Here is a 24,535-nt window from a genome sequence, read left to right on the forward strand (position 1 = left end):
TTTCTTGCAGACATCCAACGGAGTTGCACACATTTTCATTTTGGGATTACGTTTTGTCAAGGTAAGCTGTACACACATACTTTGCTGCCCCAGAGTCATACATTCCATGGCATTTAGAAACCTACATTAAGGGGAAGAAACACTCAGAACTTGGGATTTGACAGCATTATTGCAGAAGAATGTTCTATCCATAGCAGTGGAGTCTATGAGAATCATTTTTGGCAGGGAAGAAGAAAAGGGTATGCTTGACTAGGGTCTGAGTTGTAGAGGAGTCTGTGCTTCTCACTTTACTTTTCTCATGGTTATCAATACCGTTTTACATCATCTAACATCATACAACATTTGAAAGCCTTGAATTATTCATCAACACAAATGTTCTTTTAACTATACTTTTTAAAAGAAAAAAACCCTGTAGTTTGTGTGTCTGGTTGCACTTGCACATTAAAAAGTCCTCCTTCTTAGAGCTTTGCCCCAACCATCCATCCATCCAAATCTCTTTCCTCCCACATCCGTTCTGTGGTAAACGATGCTGTTTTTGCAGAAGATGGACTAGATTATTTGAAGGGGTCCTTTCAGTTTTCCAAAAGTTTTCATTTTACAATCTCTCCATGCTTCTTTTATCTTTAACAATTGGCAATCTCTTCTCAAAAAGGCATATAGTGCCCTCTTGTGGTCCAAGACCTTATAGACTGCTTTTATTACCTAAATAAGGGCAGTCAGGTGAGTGATAGGGCATATGTCAGCTCTTTAAGGGAATGTACGTTGCTCACCCCAGCACACTCACCTTGGTAATAGCAGAGGTTGGTCTGGAATCCTCAGGAGTGAAACACTACTGCAGATCTGGAGGTGCTACAGTTGTAAGCTGCTGGATTTAGCCTTAGTTTTATATGCTGCTGTGCTGTGTCAGGTTTGCTTTATTGTATTTTAAACTGTTTCTATTTTAGCTTGTTTACATATTGGTTGGTTGTACATTATTTTGACCATTCAGTGGAAAAGCAAATAGATATTGTGCCTAGTTAACAATTGTGAGTAAATCCCTATCTTGCAAGTATAGGATCAGGGCTGCAAAATTATCTTCAATATTTCCTTGTACAGATATAGAATAGCTAACAAGAAATTCAGCTTCAGTTATTTTAGTTGGATTAGCTATATAAACAAACCTTTCCTCAAATCCTAGAAAATTCATTATTAATTAGGCCTTGGAGCACAAGAACATTTTAAGCTTTAGTCACCATGTTTATTGATTCAATTAATTCTCGCATTAATTGTATTTAATCATATTTTAAGATTTGTCCATTTTCAAAGAGTGTACTTAAACAGTTCCAAAATCTGGTTGTAAGATGAAAATTGATAGTTACCATAGTTCATGGATAACCTTTTGCACTCCTTTCATTGGCGCTCATGCAGTTGCACATTTGGTGATGTGAGAAGAATCGTGTCTCTCTTAGAGAAGCTGAACTGAGGTGCCGCGTATCTCATATAACCACCTTCGTGCTGTATCCAAATCCTGCGTCCCCTCCCACCCACCCCAGCAATTTGGCTAAAGGGAATATAATCTCCCTCCCCAGCACCAGGTGCCCTGTTGTATTTTCATGTGCCTTGTTTCACAGGTACCCAGGTTGCCGCTCTCATATAATATTGGTCAGGGGCTAGATTTATTCTACGAATATTAAGCTCTGTTGCAAAAGCTCTTGCCTTTTGATAGAAAAAGAGAGACATCTCCCGGTCGACAAGGAAGTTGTGGTAAATTATTGCAAGCTGTGTATAAATCTTTAGCTGAGCTTTCTTGTGGCCCAAGTCCATGGCAGCTGCAAGGGCCAAATTATAGTATCCAGCAGCATCAAAAGGATCCTGAAAGAGTGAAGTAAGACATGAGACACTGTTACAGTTTTAGTGGTACAGACAGCTTTTAAACAATAGCAGTCACACTTGCAGAAAGCAGCGCTACAGGCTGGTGAAACAAGTCTACTGGTTCTGGCTGCTAGCATGGAACTCTGCAGCCTCTAAAATGCTGGAAGAGGATATTCATAGATTTTTGAGAGTCTATTCAACCCTAAACTGAATCACAAGAATTCAAATTGTTTCTTTGAACCAGCCAGCCACTGCTGGTGGGTCTCACAAATCAAATCAGAAATTCATGAAAAATTCATGAGTCACCCATAGGGAATAATGGGGAAATCAAATCAACCCATTGTTCTCCATTGGTAGGACCTAGGGACACTGATGAAGGAAAATTCCACTGTCCCCTTTCACCTAGTTGTGTCACCTACATAAGTCCTAAAGGTCACAGGTTTCTGCACCCTGCTGTTACAAGGGCCCCTTTTCTTGGAAACAATACTCTGCTCCGCCTGAGAAGAGATAGACACCTGTTGACCACAGCATGCCCTGCCCTGACTAGGCATAAGCACAACTAAAGCTGATTGGTGTATTATTGCTGGTTTCTGCCTTGCAATTGGTTCACCTTGTCTACCAATGGCTAAGCTTTATTCTGCTTGTACTAGTATGATTGGTATATACCATGAAATGTTGGCCTCTGATAGGCTCTGTACTCAATACTATAGCCTGTATGTAAACAGTATAAAAGACTCTTGCCAAAAGCCTGAGTGTGTGCTCCTGGAAGAGAGACACCTGGCATGCCATGATCAATAAAGCTTGAACCTGATGGATGGTGAGGGCCTCTGCTCATTAAACGAATCCAGTATTCCCAGAATGTCTCTATCAACACCAAAGTGGGTTGGGTGGTAGGGCATGATGTCTGCAACCTACCACCCAACCCACAAAAGGAATGGGCAAGCAGGCGATTTTTAATTACAAAAAAAACTTTTCAAAAAACCCTACAGGATCCTATAGGGGTCTAGGTTAAAAGAAAGTTTAAAACTTTCCCGCTAGCCCATTTCTTATGTGGGTTGCATGGTAGGTAGCACCCATCATGCCGTACACCCAACTCACTTTGGTGCCCCTAGGATTACCCATGGAGAAACAATGGGGTGTTTCAAATTCCCCATTGCTCCCTATGGGCAAAACATTCTGCAACTCTGCCCTGAAAAACAGCACTACAGAACAGAAGCACACACAGTTCCTCCCAACACCGAATACCACTTTTTGCTAAATACAGTGAAAAGATGGCCAAAAAAGATCCTCTAATCTCCAGCATAAGCGATGAGCCTACATCCCTGCCTGCCTGTGTCTGGATAACACAGCATGACCTCAGATTAGTGCTGGGCCCTAGCTAACAGCCAAACACATGGGTCAGTGTTGGAGATGGAATTCCAGTGCATCAACCTTTGGCACCAACTATCCTAATAACCACTAGGGAATGGGAGTAGAGGTAGTTAGTGAGGTTCTTATTACCTGTCCCTACTTGCCTCTACTCTATGAACCCTGCCTTGATTCCTCAGGTACTTCCTGTAGTGAGTTAGTCCTCTTCCTTTCCTCTCAGATGGAAACATCTCTTCACCCCGCCCCCTACCTATTCATGATGTTATGTAGCTGACATAAGGTCTTTCCTAGCCCAAATGTATTTCACCAATAAACTAGTTAAGTAACTTTGACTCTACAGCGATCTCCATGCATGTTACTTAAATAGGTGCAACTAAACTCTGCACTCTGTACCTGGAGTGGTAGCTTCCTTGGTGCTTTGCTAAATAATCACAAACCCCGACAGTCAGGGTATCAGTCCATATCTCATCAATGGCCATGGTGGTGGTGTGCCTGCATGTGTCAGTAGCAAATTGCTGCTCTCCTAGCAAAAATATGTAACCGGTCTTTACAATCAGGCTCTGTACCAAAGGACTGGAATGTAGACAATGTAACTCCAGTTTTCAAAGAGGGATCCAGGAGAAATCCGGGAAATTACAGGATGGTCAGCTTAACTTCAGCGCCCGGCCTCGCTGAAGGAGAACCAGCATGGCTTATGCAAGGGTGAGTCTTGCCTCACTAACCATTTGGAATTCTTTGAGAGTGTCAACAGGCATGTGGATACAGGTGATCCAGATGACATAGTACACTTGGACTTCCAAAAGGCTTTTGTGTAAACGTAGCAGTAATGGGATAAAGGGACAGATTCATGTGTGGATTGCTAACTGATTGAAGGACAGGAAACAAAGGGTAGGAATAATGGACAGTTTTCACAATGGAGGGAAGTAAAGTGGGATCCTCCAAGGATTGATACTGGGACCAGTGCTCTTTAACTTGTTCATAAATTATCTAGAAGTTGGGGTAAGCAGCAAAGTGGCCATATTTGCAGATTACGCTAAACTATTTAGGATAGTGAAATCCAAACTAGATTGTGAGGAGCTGCAAAAAGATCTCTCCCAACTGGGGGAGTAGGCAACAAAATGGCTAATGCAGTTCAATGTAAACAAATGTAAAATGATGCAAATTGGAGCAAAACCCTCAACTTCACATATATGTTTATGGGATCTGAGCTGTCGCTAAATGACCAGGAGAGAGATCTTGGGGTCATGGTGGACAGCTCATTGAAAGTACCAACTCAGTGCATGGCAGCTGTGAAAAAGGCAAATTCTGTGAAAAAGGCCCTGTTAGGGATCATTAGGAAGGGGACTGAAAATAAATGCTACCATTATAATGCCCTTTTATACAAATGTATGGTGTGGGCACATTTGGAGTACTGTGTACAGTTCTGGTCACCATATCTTAAGAATATTGTAGAACAGGAAAAGGTGCAGAAAAGGACAACCAAGATGATCAGGGACCTGCAGCACCTTCCTTATGAGGCTAGGACAGTGATTCTCAAACTTGGGTCCTCAGGTCTTATTGGACTTCAACTCCCATAATCCCCAACCAAAGGCCACTGAGGCTGGGGATTATGGGAGTTGAAGTCCAATAACACCTGAGGACCCAAGTTTGAGAATCCCTGGGCTAGGATATAGCATCTGGGGTTCTTTACTTTGGAAAAGAGGCAACTGAGGGGAGACATGATAGAGGTGCATAAAATTATGCATGGAGTGGAGAGAGTGGACAGAGAACAATCTTCCTCCCTCTTTCACCACACTAGAACCAGGGGTCATTCCATGAAACAGAAGGTTGGGAAATTTAGGACCAACAAAAAGAAGTACATTTTCCACACAGCACATAATTAATTTATGGAATTCCCTGCCATGGGATGTGGTGATGGCCACCAGCTTGGATGGCTTTAAAAGGGGTTTAGACAAATTCATGGAGGACAGGTCTATCAGTGGCTACTAATCTGGTGGCTGTGGACCATCTCCAGACTCACAGGCACATTGCCTCTCAATACCAGTTGCAGGGGAACAACAGCAGGAGAGAGGGTATGCCCTCAGCTCTTCTCTGTGGGCTCCCCAGAGGCATCTGGTGGCCCACTGTGTGAAACAGGATGCTGGATTAGATAGGCCTTGAGCCTGATCCAGCAGGACAGTTCTTATGTTCACGAACGGGCGCACTGTGTGCCAGGCTGGGGCAAGCTGCCAGTAGAGTCACTTACCCTCAATGGCTAGTTTGAGATGTCAGCATCCAAGTGTGAGTGGTAGGGAGTCACCACGCCCCCAGCCATGGAGAACATCAACTCACTCTGGATGCTGCTTGGCAGGCACAAGAGGAAGCATCCGGCAATTGCCACCGAGTCCAGCCAGACTTGGTGATGCATTGCCCAAAACTGGATCAGCTCCATCTCCAGGCCTGCCACTGGCTCCTGCAGATACTGTATGACACACTGCTCAGCACTGCTGCAGGGCTCGGTGGGTTGTTCCAGTTACCCAGGAGCAACAGTGGTGGTGGGGATGTCCAAGGGAATGGAAGGAAAAGAATGCCAGGGGATTACTGTGGCCTCTCTAACCCACCCTTCCTGTCCTACATTCTCTGCAGTGTGCCAGTTGTTGCTCTCTGAGGCACACTTGGACCGAGCAGACACTGGGATTCAACAGCTGTGGGGAGGGGAGGTGGGCAACAGTCAGGCACCCACCCAATTAAAACAAAATAGATCCCAGAAAAAAGGGCCCATAGTCAGAGAGAACCTGAGCAGGCTGGGCACCAGACAGAAATCACAGCACACCATCCTGCCTAATAAATAATAATAATAATATTATTCATCCAGCAGCAAAGAGGTGGGAGGGGACACCACCACCACCAGCACAACACCCTAGTTATTAAAGCCACTGGGTGCTAGCTAGCTACAAGCAATAAGCTTGTAGTGGTGGTGGGGAATCTAAAAGCAATAAGCTTGTGGGCGGAACACATACCCACAAGGGGAGAAAATTCTAAACATCCAGGCTGCCAGTACTATTTAAAAATAATTGGGGGAAAATAAGAGCACACACAGCACCCCACTTATTAAAGGTGCTGGGTGTGGGCCTGGTTACAAGCAAGAATAATAAAATTAAATTAAAAGCAGCACCCAGTTAAGGCCACTGCTGCGCTGATACCGTTTTAAAACAAGAAGAAGAAGAAAATAAAAGCAAAGCAGTTCTTGGCACTGCAATTAAAAGGCTAAAAAAACAGAGTAGGCACTCTATCTCCACTCACTGCTGGGCCAGCCAGGCAGGAAGGCAGGCCCAGACCACCATTTCTGCTCTCCTCCATGCTGCAGGAGTCTCTTTCTGTCTCTGATTCAAGTTCTCTCCTCTCCCGAGGCACAAAAGCAATGGCTCTCAGTCTGACTCCAAGCAGCCCCTTATATGCATTTTGAAAATCTCTCATTTGGCTTCCTACCTACTTCCCCCTCCTCCAGCCAATGGGGGCACAGCTGAAAAACAGCCCAACCAAGAAGCAAGGAGATCTCAAACCAACCAGAAGGCAGTGCCAGAAAATGAATCAGCAATCAAAAACACAGAGACTAAATGGCATCTACAACGCGAATTGTGTGAATCGATTCACGACAAATCAGTGGTGATTCGATTCATGGATGAATCAGCCCCTTCAATTAAGACGTGATTCGATTCATGGATGAATCCACAAATCGCCCCCAATTTGCATGGGAATTGAATTGCACATCCTAGTCAAGATGTCAACCCACAAAAGCAGCCCTTCCAGTCATCTGCCAGGGGCCACAATACTGTGTTGTGCTCTTCAAAATTCGCTACTACTATTTAGATTATTCCCCCCTCCCTTTTTATCCTCTCTCATCCTGAAAGCTTAAGGCAAGCATAAGAATACAGACAGTAAGACAAAGAGCTTCAGTTGCTTTAAATGTTATGTACCTCCCTAGCACCTCCACGAACATTTAGTGGGGAAATATCTCGCTTTTTACACACTATGCATTTTCTGCAACAAACATTGCTAGGATGAGCTGCTTCATAAAAAAAAATTGTTAATGTTTATTGCAGTGCTAAATTTGTTTTTTCCTTTTAAGTGGACAAAAATCCCATGGGGGGAAATAAAAACCCCAATTTAAATATATTCACCACTTATCTCCACCCCACCCTATCCTTCAGTCTATAACACAAGCCCCTACCCACACCAGGCCTTTGCAATGATTTAAAAAAATGTGGTTAGACGTTAGGAACATATAAAATCTCCACATTTAAAAAAAAAATTAAATCAGTAATGGTTTGAGGTGTGGAGATTTTGTATGTTCCTAATTTCTAACGACCTTTTTTAATGGGGCACTAACTGAAAATTTGAAGTTAGTACAGGACAACACTTGTGGCATGAAATCTAACATCCATGCAGTTCCCACATATGACACAATCAGTCCACAAACTCTTGAAAAAAAGACAAATATGCGGAAGAGACAGCACTCACTGGTGATGTTCTTATAGAAAATCATAATCCAGCCAGTTCTCTTAAGAGTGTATGAATGGCCTTATTAATTACCTCTAAAGAAACAACCTGTTCTTAAGGCAGCACATTGTGAGCTATATCTGACTTAGGATATTGTGAACCAACAGATGTATGGAAGGCTGTATTTTCCATTATAAAACTGCATTCATTTCCTTATACTATATTCTTATATAAGAAAGAGGTCTGCCAGGTTCCTTCTGGGGATAATTTTCCTGGGGACTATTAACAATCAGGCCTCCCACAGCAGCCAACACTTCTGAGCTGGGGTGAGAACTGTATACTCCTCCCCCCAGTTCTTGTTGCTGCTTACAGTTGGCAGCCACAGGTCACTCTTACATCTGCTTCCCAAAAGAGGAGATGTTCCACCCCCTCCAACTGTCATTTGCTGCCAGGTACTTATTGGGTGGCATTTTCTTGAGGATTGTTTACATCAAGTTTGCTGCAGCTTTCAGAACCACTAGCAATCCAAGAAAGAAACTTGATTTGTTAGTTGTTTCAAATTTTATACATTGCTTTGAGACGCCTTGGACTGAAAGGCAGTATACACATACAAATATATAAATAAAAGATTTGTGCAGTGGTGTGAAGTAACAGTGAAAGAGTGTGGAACTAGGCACAGGAGATGAAAATTCAAATCCCCTCAGCCCTGAAGCTCACTGTTGGGTGAGCTTGGGCCAGTCACCATCTCTCTTGTCCTAATTTTACCTTAGGATTGTTGTGAGGATAAAATGAGAGAGAGAACCTTCTTGTCACCCTGAGCTTTATGAACAAGGGTGGGATAGGAATGTCACAAATCCAGATGATACAAAAATATTTTCCATATTTAAATATCAATTCCATCAAAGTGTCTCACCTTTAGTTCATAGAATATAATGTCTCCAAGAACAAGGTAGACTTTGACATAGTATAAGGCTTCCTCATCATATTCAAGAGGTGAAGAACAGAGGGACAAGGCTTTTAAAAAAAAGTGTTCAGCAAGTTCACACTGACCCAGGTGACGGTGGATAACAGCCAGCCGATGATATGCTATTCTTTCATTTAACTGATTCCCTAGATGAGGTAAGCAAAAGAATCAGCATGGAAATCCAAGGAAGAAATGGTTGATTTAAATATATGGAAGATATAAAGGAAGGATTTAGGCTTGGTTCACGCATACATGTTCACTCAATACCAGCAATACCCAGTGATGACTTGGCATGTGTGAATGGGCTATCACAAAATATACCACAGATAGAATGTTAATATTGAGTTTGAAGATAAATATTATTTTCAAATCCAGGGGGTTACCATTGGCAGCCCAGTTGCTCTCAGTATTGCAAATTTATATGTGGCCCAATTAGAAAACAATGTTATTTTGAATGATGTCAAAAAGTTCTTACATTATGGTAGATTTACTGAGGATGTTTTTATCATTGTTTAATCTGATTATTTTACATCCTCATTTTTTGATTGGATTAATTCCGTTGACCCACATATAGAATTTACGGGACATGTAAATGATTATTCTATTTCATTTTTAGATGTTACAGTATATAAAGAGGCATATAAGGAGACTAATAAAATCTTGGTTAATGGATACTGTACACCTACAGATAGGTTCTCTATTCTACACTATAAGAGCTTCCATCCTAGACACATTAAGGATAATATCCCATTTGGACAAGAGCCAGCGTGGTGTAGTGGCTAGAGTGCTGGACTAGGACTGGGGAGACCTGAGTTCAAATCCCCATTCAGCCATGATACTTGCTGGGTGACTCTGGGCCAGTCACTTTTCTCTCAGCCTAACCTACTTCACAGGGTTGTTGTGAGAATAAACTCAAGTATGTAGTACACTGCTCTGGGCTCCTTGGAGGAAGAGCGGGATATAAATGTAATAAATAAATAATAATCTTGGATCGGGGTGGATGTCATCATTACAAACTGCACCATTGAGGTGTCCCTGTGTGTCATTCACCACAGCTGTTCCAAATTTGATTCAAATCAGTTAGACAGTCCTCAACTTAGTGCACTTGTGCCACAAACGTTTATGCATCCGCCATCTTTGATCAGGGTGGGTGACATCATCAAAAACCACACCATTGGGGCATCTCTATGTGTCCATTCAGCTGTAGCAAATTTGGTTCTAATCGGTTAGACTGTCCACGTGTTAGTGCACTTGTGCCTCCAAAGTTTATGTATTCACCGTCTTGAATTGAGGTGGATGACATTGTCACAATCTTCACCATTGAGGTTTTTCTATGTGTCCCTACAGCTGCAGCCAATTTGGTTCAAATCAGTTAAGCGGTTCACGTTAGCCCACTTGCACCTCAAAAGTTTATGTGTCCACCATCTTGAATTGGTGTGGATGACATCATCATAAACTATGCCATTGAGGTGTCCGTGTGTGTCACTCACTGCAACTGTACCCAATCTGGTTCAAATAGGTTAGGCAGTCCACAAATTAGCCAACTTGCACCTCAGATGTTCATGTGGCCACCATCTTGAACTGGAGTGCTGTGGAGTCAAACACCATGACATTTGGGCATTCCTATGTGTCCCTACATCTGTAGCAACTTTGGTTCAAGTCGGTTAGGCAGTTCACAAGTTAGCCCACTTGTGCCTCAAAGGTTTATGCATCCACCATCTTGGATTGGGGTGGATGACATCATCACAAACTATGCTGTTGAGGTGTCCCTATGTGTCCCTACAACTATACCCAATTTGGCTCATACTGGTCCAGGCATTGCGAAGTTGATAGCGGGGGACACACAGACACCGACACAGAATGTCGAGTGATCTCATAAGCCTACTGGAACGTAGGCTAAAAATGGCCTTAGCAGGCAGGTGGGCTCATGCAGGGCGAGCAGTCTCTGAATAGGTCATGATGGATCAAAATGCATACAAATGTCACGTCACTGAAAAATGCTTTTCAACAGTTAGTTCACACTTTTAATTGCAAGTCATCAAGTTTTAAGTAAGAGATCATGCAATGTATATGCACATTTGAACTGGCCTCAAGTGACTTTTCCCTAGACAGAACACATGGAAGCCTATTTACCTAAATCAACACTGAGCACTAATGATGCTTGTGCATATTCCAGACATTCCTCATAAGCCTCTAGAGTTAACAGCAATCCCACCAGTTTGTTGAAGAGTCGAAGCTCAGCGCTGCTGTTCCTCATCTTAATAGCAAGTGGTAGAGCCTTGTCCTAAAATGAGTGTGAGTACAAAAAGATCACAGTAAAAACAAACAAACACGAAAATCACAACACCTATCAAAAACAGAAACATACCACAATTCAGCAACTATTTTACGATTCCTAAAGATCAAAAATGTGTTTTCCACAAGAAAAAAAAATCACATATCATTAGCTGACCTACTAAAGAAGCTTGATCTGGGCTGTGCATATGAGCCACAACTACAGTTTCATCAAAATTCATGGACTAGGAATGGACAGCAAAGAGTTAGAAAAATTCAGAACAGAACACCAACCCTGTAAAATGGCACTGCTTTTTCTTTTTCCCAGTCACCATTAAAAAATATGTCTCCTGACGCTTCGAACATTTCCATCTCTAAATTAGGATCCTGAGTACACACAGCAGCATTTTGGGCAACCTGGAAAGAAAGAGATACTATGATAACGGGCAATAGCAGCAGTAAAAACAAACAAACACGAAAATCACAACACCTATCAAAAACAGAAACATTCCACAATTCAGCAACTATTTTAGGATTCCTAAATTAAGTTCCACAACTTTCCTTTGTAATGCCCTATAAACAGGCTTTACGGAATTACGTGTTGCTACCACACCCAGTGGGGAAATGTTTGACTAACAAGCAGAAGGTTGCCGATTTGAATCGCTGCTGGTACTATATCGGGCAACAGCAATATAGGAAGATGCTGAAAGGCATCATTTCATACTGTGAGGGAGGAGGCAATGGTAGACCCCTCCTGTATTCTATCAAAGGGCTCTTTGGGCGCCAGGAGTCAAAATTGACTAGACGGCACATACTTTACCATACCCTGTATGCTCACCCCAACATCACATATTTAATTTATTGGGGCATTTTATTACTGTGCGTGTGCGTGTGCTTCCTTCCCCCTCCCCCTCTATATAACTCAACATTCTGTCTGATTTTTATTCAGCTGCATCAAGAGCTACCTACAAAAACTTCAAAATGCCTTCTTGAGGGATTATAGTTAATTCAGTGGTCACATGTGTGCAGGTCTGATTAGAGCTATGCATTACTCTGACCTTAGCAACACTGAATTGTGATTTTGCAACCCAATAAAATTCACTGGGGCTCTTCACAAGTGGTAACTGAATTTAGTGGTAAATCCTGCAGCAAACAGAAAACTCTCAAATACACGAATCACTCCACAAAAGACATACATGGCAATGGTATGCATTCATTTGACTGACTATGGCAATCAAAGCTTTCCAGTGTAAGAGTACACAGCAAAACAACAAACAAACAAACCCACCCAGGTGACAGTATAGCTATAGTTTCCATGTTTTTCCCCTACACAGAAGTGCTTTCCATGTAGCATTCAATTTCCACCCCGGAAAAACCTCTTCCACACATGCTGTACAGTTCAATTATGAACTGTAATAGAATTTCTGGGATAGTAAACATTCAATAAAGCTATCTAGTTGATATTATGTACTGGGCCTTGAATCCAATAATCTCCACAAAACTAACAGAATATTAATTTACTATATAGCTCTACAACAAACAATCACCTGCAGCCTCCCTAACAATGGCTTTTCTTCAGATGCTCCTTCAAAACCTCCATGTATATCCTTGAGTAACATGGATATTTGGCCTGCTTGGGCCAAGATTCAGAGATTGCGTATCAACAGTCTGCAAATACTCTTGCCATGCTTGCTCACACACATGCACATTACACATATGTGTGTTTGTGCCTTTGGATCAACTTGGAGGAATTTGCAAGTATGAATAACAAATGGGCTGCAGTCTGTTAGCAGATGCCAACATTAGGGTACCCCAGAGGAGCAACAGACTCCGAAGCAAGGTTCTTGAAACAAAGAAATAAAGTTTATTGATAAAACAGAAGCACAATGTAAATGGTGCTATTGGGCAACCTTGATACTATCACAGTTGCCCAAGGATTATATATGAAGGGAGGGGGTGTGAAGGCTCTAATAACCTAGTGGGAAGAGGCAGAGGGAAGAAAAGGAAGAAAGAGAGAAAATTAAGAGCAATTTAATAACTTCCCTATCTGTAGTTTTGTATGTGATGCCAAAGGGATGACCCCACCAGGAGGTTTTTCACACATGGCTCTATGCAGATCCAAGGCATTTTAATTCGAGGGATTAGATGGACCATTTGCGTAGCCATCAGCACCTCCATCAACACCTTCGGAAAAAGCAGAAGCCTTGGAGTTTCCCCCCCCAAAAGCTGCTGGAAATAGAGGATTTTTTTTTACCCTGGACATAACTTGGGCTAAGCCAGAATTCGCAGCCTCCCTTCGGAGAAAAACAAAGCTCTGTCTGTCCTGGTCCCTGATAGCCCGCAGGGAGGTGGTGTTAAATCCAGTGAATATATGGACTGGCACACTCCAATCAGGAGTGGATTCGGGGCGGGAAGGGGGGAAGCCCTGTCTGTAAAACTTCCAGGAGATGATCTGGCATTTCCCACAAAGGTGTTGCCAAAGCACAGGCAAGGAGAGGCAGTGAAGTGCCACCAGTTCTTATGTTTTTATGAATGCTCAAGAATAGTGATTTTAGCTCAGTAGCAATTCTTGACTCCACAGTGTAGTTCCAACTTGGGGTTCAGTAGCCCAGTGATTCAGCTTGGGGGGGGGGTTGAGTACCCAGCAAGGATTCAGCCAAGCAGGCTAAGCACTACAGGACTTATGCTGCTTGGGCCACAAAAGCAGCAGCAAAGACATCTCCAAGGAATCTTCAAACACACCCGTCTGGGGGACAGAATCTTTTATGAGATTCTAGCCTCTAAAATGTCCCAAAGATAGCAAAAACTTTGAAACCTAAAGTAGTCAGAAAGACCAGACTTGAGAGAAGTGTAGGTGTGGCAGTAGCTATTCAGAGGAAGTGCAGAACAAAAGGACTTGATTACGCCAAAATTGCATAACTGACTTGGAACCTGATTTTGTATGCATTTTGGGGTGCTTTGATAGTTTAAAAGGCTCTGCAGCTTCAGTCCTTCAGCTGCATCAGGAACCCTGGCTGGCTTCATTAAAAATGCACAGAATGAAATGTGAGTCCCTTATGTTTTGCTAGATAGCTTTAGTACTGGTTCAGTCTATTCATGACACTATTGCTTAATCCAATCAGAGGCCAATTTCCTATTGGAATCAAGTGCCTGTCTATGCTGCACTTCTATTGCTTTCTGTAGAAAAGCAGAGTTTCCCAAAGAGGAAGGGTAGGGGGAAAGAGGCTGTCTGGTGATATATTGGTGAAACAATAGTTTCAGATGATAACTCATATATACATGTTTAATGGCATAACTTGTTCTCCCCCTTTCCATTCTAATCAGATTAGTATGCTCCATATCTATCTATAAATATCACTGAAGTGAAACATTACAATAAGTATCTTTAGCTATGTAATCCCCAATTAATCCATCTGTTCTCCCTTCTTCAGCTTATCTTATCACAATTTTAGTTTCCCAAGACATACCTGGATATAAAGATCTACTAGTTCGTTCTGCTTCAATTTGTAATAGAGTTTTCCTGCCTGAAGCCAGGCCTGTGCCTCCCTCTCTTTTGCCTGAAGATCAATGAATATCCCAAGGCTTCTTTTGGTATATTCCAGAGCAGATCTGTATGCCCTAAAGGAAATGCAAGAAATAGTAAGAAAATGTAAGAAAAGGAAACACCATATATGTAAGAAAAGGAAACACCAGCCACTGACTAAAAGTACACCATTTTCTTGAAATAAATCAGCTAACTATTATACACAATGTTGTCCTACTTAACTCTTGACCACTAAAATGTATCCATGTAGATTGCTTTGAAACTGACAGTTGGCTCATGGTTTATGGGGGAAAACCCTCTTCCAATTAATAATTTGCTTGAAGTTTAAGACAGAATGTTGAACCAATATTTCTCAAACACAGAAGCCACTGATTAGAATACCTGGGAAATTTGCAGAAAAGTGGCCCTATTTTTCAATTTATCTGCTGAGTCTGCAAGATATTCTTCATGAAGGCAAATCAAATTATTGAAACTTCAGCACTCTACAGCCAGTCACAATCACTACTAGTTTCATCCTAGAAGCTGATTAGTAGTGTCCATACAAAGCTCTTCAAAGGCGGCCAATGAAATCCTCATATATAGGGCCAAATTAGACATGATATGGATATTCCATGGCTGAAATTTGGAAAATCTTTTTCTTTTTCAAAAAACAGCCATGCTGAGGGTGGAATATGGATTGTAGTTGTGGCATGTGGGAAGAGTTTCTCACTCCTCCCCTCCATGCCTTGATTTTGTTGGGGTTTCTGATTATTTCGCCAAACAGCGAGGAAGCTACCACTACAGTTACAGAATGCAGAGTTTAGTTGTTGCAGCTATTTAAGTAACACACATGGAGATCGCTGTAGAGTCTAAACTAAATTTATTTATTGGTGAAGTACATCTTCTCTCTAGGAGGAAAGGAAGAGGACTTACTCACTATAGGAAGCACCTGAGGAGTCAAGGCAGGGGTCATGGAGTAGAGGCAAGCAGGGACAGGAAAGGAGACCCTCACTATCTCTACTCCCAGTGCTTCTAGTGGTCATTAGGATAGTTGGTGTGAAAGGTCGATGCACTGGAACTCCATCTCCAACAGATTTAAATTAAAAATGGAGTCTCCCCTCTTCAGCTAATGGCAATTTTTGGGGGGTAATTTGCATTAGGGCCTCAATGAGGGAGGAGTGTTCGACCCCTCCCCCCAGTTCTGATCCCATGACTGCCTCTTCAAAGAAAAAGAAAAAAGACACTAAGTGTCCCAGTCATGAACTTCTGGGGTCATACAGAGCTGGCCCTCAGCAACTGAGATGAATAATGGTGCAAAGCCTATGAACCCAGCATTTTGGAGGCACTTGCAAATAAGAACAACATGGAACAGGAATGTTGAACCATTGTCCATGAATTTGGCATTATCCCTTCCCTTTGGAGTGCCTGCTTTTCTCTGGCATAGCTCCTATGTACTAACAGCTGTCTGAAGAGCTAGGGACTCAGCATTAGCAACTCTTCCAAGAACAGAGATGCAGTGAAGGGAAAAGCCTCCCTGCTGGAATTTTGCTTGTGATAAAGCTGTGAAAGCTGCAGAAGCTCTGCCAGCAAAAAAAAATGGCAACCTTTATTCTCTGAATCCCCCCAATCAGACTTCACCTGGTAGCATTTGCTGAAAGTTAGCAATCTAGAGGGAATTCTTCTGTCCTACTCTTCATTTAGAACTAATGAAATGCCTGTCATAATGACAGACAGGTAGTGTGAGTGAAAGGAAGGCTGATATATTGCAGCAACTAAAGTGAAGTAAACCCAAGTGCCCCCGATGAGTTCCTATCAGAGGTCAAGCCACCCACCTACAGGGTGGTGAATGGATTTTGCCCCCTGGGAGACAGAATTGGGAGCGAAACAGTCCCCTCTGGTGACCCCATTGTTTGGCATAAGGCACTGTTAATTAGCAATGCTTTTCTGTTGGCTCCCAGGAGCCCCCTTGTTTGTGTTTGAGTCCCCAGGCTTGGAGATTTCACTCTGGATATGCTCAGGAGCCTCACAGTATCATGAGCTCTCCATTTATGGCACAAGGAGACAGGTCACTTAATGACCATGGGCCAGCTGCCCCTAGATTTGGCTCCTAACAAGCAAATTGGAAAGGAGAGCAGATGCATGCCCTCCCTATGCTGGGATACTCTAAGTAGACCCCAGAAGTTAACTAAAAGCAGGTTAACTCTCTGCCAAGGTCACTCTGCACTCAGAGTGAACCGCCTCCCCTCCTCTCGCAAAGGATAGCAGCCAGCTAATGTGACAATTAGCTCCACAGGAAAAAACACAGATAAGGCTTGCAGAAGTAAATCTGCCCTCTCACAAAAGAGGTTGAGCAAGCAATAGGAACCTAAGAAATGCACCCATTAAAAATACTGATTGGTGTCTATGCCTTTCCATCTATGCATTTTTCCCTTCTCAAGTTTATGCACTCTGTTTTCATGACAAAAGTTTTGGCATACCTCGGCAATTCCCACATTGTTACACTCAAGAAGAAAGATCAGCAACAATGGGATCCTGGCCAGTCCCACCCAACACACCTGTCCGACAAAAAAAGGCAACTTGGAATGTGTCCCGAGGATATGTTCTTGGGTATAAGAATCCCAAATTACATGACCTAGTGTGCTCCTTGTGATTTTTGTGCTCTCTATGCACCAGCTGTCTTGGAGTTACCAGCAGCTTTGGGGACAATTTACTGTCCACAGGCCATCATGCAAGGCTGTGTTCAGTACTTTGTGCCACTCTCCAGATCAGCTTTCTTGCCCAGCCTGATTTGCCCAGTCTTCCTCGCTAACATGGGAAGCTGGTTCCACAGAGGAAGCACCCTCCTGGATTCACTTCTACCAACTAATCCCTCCAACCTTCTTGCACCCACCTTAGCCCGACCTGTTCCTAAGGAACGAAGCTCATTGGTGGTTCCCAGAGCCCTTAGTCCAGACCAGGCGATATGAGCCTTCGCCTCTCCCTGGGCCCAAACTCTGTCTCTAGCCCCCTTTCTTAAACCCAACTGCCTCCTTCTCTAAAAAGCTTCTGTCTCTTGTCCGCCTGGGAAGCTAAATTGCCTCATTGCAGTTAAGCGTATTTTTGATAGTAATATTGCTTTAACCAAACATTTCTCTCCTCTGTACCCCTCCCTACAATAAATATCTTCCTTTTATTTTTGAAACTTAACTCTTGTCTTGGTCCAGTCATTTCCTGAGTCCACAACTTTGCGCAAATTAAAATCTAACCTGAAACTGTTCCTTTCTGAGCTAATTTTCCCCACGCAAGCCCAAAGGTAGATTTCCGGGGTGTTCGCCAATCACCCCGGAGCAGTTTCACTAACAGCACAAGGTTAGTTTCTCATCAACCATGGCCCAGATTTCAGACCATTATTTCTTTCCCCACAGAACTCTTTTTATATAGATTGATCATGTGCAGTTTCTGAAATTGAAAGGTAGGAAGAAGTTGCACGTGCTGTACACAGCTTGAACAACTCAAGACAGTACAGCTCTTCAAACCATTCTTGATGTGAGACATCAAATTACACAGCTGCAAAATCTGGATTTGCCAAATCAATCAAACATGGTCCGTCAACCCACCACAGTTGTGTGAATCCAGCTGTGCAACTACTGGTGAGAGCAAAGAATAAACTTCCACACCTGTCATACCCATTCACCCTGGCTTCCAGTGCCACCAATGCAGCACAGCGGGATGCCCTGAATGAATTTTCTATTCATTCCCATGGCTGCTGCCCTCCCCCATGCCAGTACTGCTAAATATAATGACACTGAGATAAAGATAATGGGTTACACATGTAGAAGCAGAGGGAAAATAGCCTTTAGCAATGTTTCATGTACACTCCATAGCAGTTTCCATGTATCCACTTGCAGAAGAGGTTGTGCAAGCTTTTGCACAAGCCAGGGGCATAGCTATAATTGAACGAAAGGGTTCAAAGAACACGGGCCCCCAGCTCCATCCCTCCCTATTTTCTTCATTGTCTCCCTCACTCTGGGGGGCCGACCAAGAGAGGGATGAACACGGGCCTCCTCTCCCCTAGCTACGCCCCCTGGCACAAGCAGAAGAATGTATTTAGATTGGTTTCATTTTTTTCCTCAGGAAAACTCAAGCACAAATCCTTTTGCAAGTAGAAAGCACCTTCTGCATGCAGAAAGGCACCTTTGGATTCAACCCATGGACATAAAAGCAGCAATGTGACTCAACAGTATTCAGTTTGAAACAAGTCAGCTCACAGAACTGCCAGTTCTCACCTCTCCGTGCCTAAAGATAGATACAGCTGACTGATGGTTTCCAATACCTCTCCCTCCATGACTTTGTCAGACATTTTCCGAACCAAGGAGAGTTGATACTCATTATAGATGACACACTGAGCTTCATCTGGAAGAACGGTACTGTAGAAGCGGCACAGATGCTGAACAGCCCGGAGCTGCCCTACAAAGAAGAGGGAAAGGATGCTTTAATGTAAACAATTAGTTCCAAGGGAACTTATTGCTACTGTAACGCCACTGAATACTAATTTAGCTTCAGTAGTTCACCCTGTTAACTGGGCCAAGAGGCACTTTTCAGAGTGATGTTTCTCTTCATATTTGGCAGGAGGAAAGCAACTGTCCCTATTCAATCCCAGCACAGCATCCTTCTAGTGGCTGTTGCAGGTCAGGCGCGGCTCGTGAACGCGCTTCTTGGGGGCGGGCGGCTTCTTTAAGGTAAACGGAGCCGGTGCTCCATGCCGCCCAGCAGCCCCCAAGGCGGGAAATCGCCTCCGCCACTCACCTGGCCGCTGGCGGGGGCTCGCCTCCGCAGGAGTCAGGTGAGTGGCAGAGGCGATTCCCCGCCGTGGGGGCTGCTGGGTGGCACGGAGCACTGGCTCCGTTTACCTTAAAGAAGCTGCCCCCCCCCGAGGCACATTCACGAGCCGCGCCTGTTGCAGGTGTCTACTTTGTTTCTTTTAGATTGTGAGCCCAGCCTTTGGAGACAGGGAACCATCGTATTATGATTCTTTTTCTATGTACTCTGCTTTGGAATGTTCAACTGAAAATAAATATATCAATAATCATGTAATGTATACAGGATGGAGAGTAACACATGTTTTGTACCAAGAACCCCCTCTCCTATTCTCACTGATGTGTTATTTTGATACAGCTCTAAAAAAAAGCTGTATTTTTAGTTCTGCTGATCCATTTAGTCCAGATCAGCATTCAGTGATTGAATGTTGATGTGGACTAAATGTTAAATACTGGATCAGCAGAACCAAAAATGCATGTTTTTAAAAGTTATATGATTTTTTTTTTAAGGAAAAAGGTTTTTTTTAAAACACAGGTATTAATTGATCTGTTGTAGTGCAAGTCCTACAGACACTCTTAAGTTGTTTGAGAGCTATTAATATAAAATTTCATCCAAACCCCAAGGAATATGTTGGCCCACCAGTGAATTTTCCATCCATCCATCCAACCTCTCCACAGAGAAATGTGTGGTGCTTCTGTGCTGGACCAATAAAGAGAACTTGTGATGGATGGGGAAGGGAAGAGGAGTACTCCATTTTGTTTCAAACATTTAAGGGCAGCTGATGTCTGAGTCTCTTCCCCTCATGAATTTGTTTTCTGCCCCGTGTTCTAGATTAATGCAATTGATTTTGTTTTATTTGCTTTGAGATATAGATATATAGTATTATTTTAAATTCCTTGTTAGCTGCCTTGGAGATGCTTTTGGGAACTGAAAGATGGGGTATAAATCACTAGCTACTTACAAGAATTAAGTTACTACACTATCCCTGAACTCTATGCTTCCCAGTAGTGCTGGCCATATAACACAAAACTAATCCTTATTACTCAAACAAGGAAGAAGTATCTCTTATCAAATGCACCAATAAGGTCAGGTTTCTATATTTGACAGAAGGGGGTCATTGACTTTGTTCCTTACCCTAGAATATGCAGTCTGGGTAATATCTCATGAGGCACTAAATATGTCATTTCTACTTGCATTTTCCTTTCATTCTTAAAATTACAGCCATGAGGGCTGCTGCAGATCAAGACTGCATATCCTGGGTAAGAAATTATTATTATTATTATTTACATTTATATCCCGCTCTTCCTCCAAGGAGCCCAAAGTGGTATACTACATACCTGAGTTTCTCTTTCACAACAACCCTGTGAAGTAGGTTAGGCTGAGAGAGAAATGACTGGCCCAGGGTCACCCAGCTAGTTTCAAGGCTGAATGGGGATTTGAACTCGGTTCTCCCCGGTCCTAGTCCAGCACTCTAACCACTACTTGCCACCGAATGAATGAGTTGAAACAAGGCCAGTAGTCCCTTTTCACTAAAAGTAGCCCTAGAGGAAGACTAGAAACCTACCTTGTAGTTGTGCTAAAAAAATATGTAACTAACACCTTAGCTATCTTTCCAATATCTTATGGACCCCTAACAGAGAATTCCCATAAAGTGATAGGTAAAGTGTGCCATCAAGTTGATTTTGACTCCTTGCGCACACAGAGCCCTGTGGTTTTCTTTTGGTAGAATACAGGAGGGGTTTACCATTGTCTCTTACTGCGCAGTCTGAGATGATGCCTTTCAGCATTTTCCCATATCGCTGCTGCCCGATATAGTACCAGCAGGGATTCGAACTGGCCCCCTACCAACCCTGAATTCTCACATCCCAGTGTGCAGTACTGTCATTTTCCAGTTGAAAAACAAAATCCATTAATTATTAGTTGAAAAATTTAGTTGAAATGGAAACATAATCATGTCATGGGGTGATATGCAAAGAGCTACATGAAAACTATAAACTTATCTTTGAGCAGTTACTAGGCCTGTAAATATATGTAAATAGAATCACAGGGAACTTTTATGTAACCCTGTAAGTATAGTAGCCCTCTGGTGGGTGCATGCAGCATAATGCTTTTTGTCCCAGAATACCACCATTAATAGTCTGAGCAGAAAGAGTACTAACAGAAGATTACAGCTGCACCCAGCCAAGGACCCTGCATGATATATTTTATTTAAAACACTTATGCCCCTCCCTTCCAATGCACTACTGCTACAGATCACTCACAAAATCAGTAAAACAGATAAAACAATAAACACAATATAGAATTAATGAGGATTAAATAAATTAAAAAAAATAAAAAGAGGACCCAGTTACAAGTGACGGCCATTTATTCACCTGCTATCAACTCACAGAAAAATCTAGTCTAGTGAGTAACTACTTTAGTAGCCTCAATGTTCTCCAATTGTTACTTTTATAAACCTTACATGGTGTACAGTCTATGTTTTGTTGGCTTGGTTCCTGTCCTACCTTGTTAAATAAATTCTGTTATGCTTTGCTAGGCCTAGCATACATAATCAATAGAATGAGGGAAGTAATGAGGTTTAAAAAAATTTTTTTTTAGATTGCAAGCCCTTTGGGGACAGAGAACCATCTTTTTATTATCCGTTTTCTGTGTAAACTGCTTTGCGAACTTTTCTGTTGAAAAGTGGAATAATTATGATAAAGATGGTTACAGCAGACAGAAGGAAAATTGTCTGGGGCCCATTTTATCCCAAGCAATAGTGGTGGTGGGAGCAATGTGTATGCCTGTATGGCTAGTCACTGGAGTCTGGCTGCACACCACTTGGCCCTGTCACAGCCCATGTGCCCTCCTTGGCCACTCAGCTCAGAATGGATGGCCTTGGAGATGGAGGATAACACCTGGGGCAACCCAGAATAAGAATGTCCTGCTCCCTCTGCCTGATCTATACATTTCAAGCCCATTAATGGGATCTGGGGCAAACAGCAGCTGCAGGAGGTGGGGAGCATCTGGACTGTGGCAGGGCAGTTGCACCACAGTCCCAAAGGAAGTTAACGGAGAATGCCAACAGTGACTGAAGAGAGGAAGACATAAGGAAACAGATCAGATTACAATGAGGAAGAGAAAGGAATAAAACCCACTTTTCTAATAATGCTCAGGGAGAGATTCTCATGCCAGCAGCTAGGGAAAAGGCCCTCAGGTATGTGGCTCCTTAAATGAAAAGTTATCCTAATTTTGAGAGGGAGGATATATACTTTACCTTCCAAATGATTCGTTTCCATTGCCACCAAAAATGCCCATTCGTAACAGCATCTCCCCTTATCCTTATAAATTCCTTTGATATAAGAGCAGCCTAGCCTGAGCAGGATGTCTATAAAATCATTGCCACAGTCAGCACTTGGCAATTCAGAGAACAGCTTCACTGCTTCCACTAAGAAGTGCTCTCCAAGACTTCTGGCAGTTGCATGTAGACAGAGGATGCCAAAATTGGCCAGAGCCACTGCCTGATTATGCATCATTCCCATCTCTCTTGAAATGATCAGAGCTTTATAGTAGTTCTCAGCTGCTCCCTTTGTATCGTTCATCTGCTTCAGACCAATGGCAATCATGTTATACATAACCCCAAGCTGTTGACAACTGCTCTGTGAAGACTCTACTATGGCATTTAAGATGTCCAGAGCTACAGTGTTTTGTTTGTGGAGAAGATATAACCAACTGAGAAAAACTAAATGGTTAATTTTTTCTTCAATACTTGTATATTGGTTTGTGTCCAATACCTTTTCCATGTAGCCAATTGCTTGTCCATACTGTTTGTGATAGCTGTAAAGCAGAGAGAGGTTACAGGAAACCATGCTGCACAGCTTTTGGTGTGATTTGCTCATCTCTAACAGGTGGAGCAGTTGCCTGAGATAATGTACAATTTGAGAGGGGGGTGTTTGCCCCACAGTTTCCAGACTGTGGAGTCTGGGAGCATTTTTTAGTACTAAATCAATGCTTCTGAATGACTCCAGCAAAGTACATGAGCTGCAAGAAGAAGCAACCTTGACACAGCTTAGCATAAGGTGGGGCAAACATTTTTTACTGTAGAGTTGGCCTAGTTTCAAATAGCAGTCAGCTGACAAGAGGCTATCTTGCAAACCCAGGTCATTATTCAGAAGCTGCAGCCTTTCTAGGAAAGGCAAGGCTTCCTCGCCATGTTTAAAGTTCAAATAATGCTTTGCTAGCAGGAAGCATGCTCTGGCTTCCGCAGCCTTGCTTCGACTCAGGACTGCCCTTTTCAAAGCGTGCTTCAGAATATCCGACTCCAAGGCTGTGCTGCTGACATAGTCGGGCAGTCCCATGAGCAAAGAAGCAGCCTTGTCCAACATGCATGCACATTTCTCCTTGTTCTTCTGTTTCAAGTAGATACCCGTTAGATTTGCATAAAGGGTAGCTATAAGATAGGGATCACCAAAATCTCCTTGTACTGCTGCCAAAGCTTCTTCAAAATAAACTCGAGCTTGAGAAAATTTGAGCTTCCGGACACTCATCCTCCCCAGGAGATAGCACAGCCTCGTTAAGGCCCATGGCATGCTTGCCCATTTTGCTGCTTCCCTTGCCAGTCCAAGATAATCAAGGAGTTCGTCCTCACTTTCGTAGCCATAGAACAGGGTATTGAGAAAGGAAAAGGAGAGGTCGTAAAGGTTTTTGAAGCTGGTCTCATAGGCTTTACAGTTCAGAAACAAGAGTAATGAGTCATAGATTTCTGGCTTGCAAGCTTCACCATCTCGGCAAATGCAGAAACGTGGATCCCAGGATATGGAAGGATTCTCCCCATTCAAAGCAAGTCTTTTCTGGCCATCTGCTTCCTCCTTGTGCAACTCTAAGTCTTTCACTTTCATTAGTAATTGCTCCACCTTGTATTTCCTTGTGCAAGAGTTTTTGTTAAGAGAGAAATGTGACATCTCTGAAATACATAAGACCAACATATGAAGAGTTGTAGGAAGTTGACACACTAAGGGTAAATAAGGACAGCACACAGACAACCACCACCATTCCTTGAGAAAAGAGTCTTGCAGCGTTCATTGAAAAAAAATCATAAACCTGACCTTAGAAAGTCACAGAAACCAGTGATAAATGCCTCAAGTCTGAATGCCTGCTTAAAAGTCAGTTTATAAACAGGTACGTAAGGCTGGCCACCCTCGCTTCACACTGGGTATGCTGGGGTATGCAAACAAAGCAAAACAAGATCACATGTGATCCCAAGTGTTAGGGGTCAAACTACATGTTACTATAGGCACATG

General features: G+C 42.8%; 1 protein-coding gene across 2 annotated transcripts in view; it reads right to left on the reverse strand.

The window, feature by feature from the left end:
• Positions 1-257: 257 nt before the first annotated feature.
• The window catches only part of SH3TC1 (SH3 domain and tetratricopeptide repeats 1), a 57,548-nt gene continuing 33,270 nt past the window's right edge, over positions 258-24,535 (reverse strand). The window contains exons 11-17 of one of the 2 annotated variants that reach the window (XM_053257480.1): positions 22,513-24,198; positions 18,725-18,905; positions 14,404-14,554; positions 11,231-11,353; positions 10,796-10,946; positions 8,612-8,808; positions 258-1,851 (exon numbers count right to left, since the gene is read on the reverse strand). In XM_053257480.1, coding sequence (XP_053113455.1) covers positions 1,591-1,851; positions 8,612-8,808; positions 10,796-10,946; positions 11,231-11,353; positions 14,404-14,554; positions 18,725-18,905; positions 22,513-24,198 — 2,750 coding nt within the window. In that variant the 3' untranslated portion in view covers positions 258-1,590. The remainder of the gene's footprint in view (positions 1,852-8,611; positions 8,809-10,795; positions 10,947-11,230; positions 11,354-14,403; positions 14,555-18,724; positions 18,906-22,512; positions 24,199-24,535) is intronic. The other variant, XM_053257481.1, reaches the window with a different exon arrangement.

The sequence above is a fragment of the Hemicordylus capensis genome, chromosome 5, assembly GCF_027244095.1.
Source record: "Hemicordylus capensis ecotype Gifberg chromosome 5, rHemCap1.1.pri, whole genome shotgun sequence".
Lineage (NCBI taxonomy): Eukaryota > Metazoa > Chordata > Lepidosauria > Squamata > Cordylidae > Hemicordylus > Hemicordylus capensis.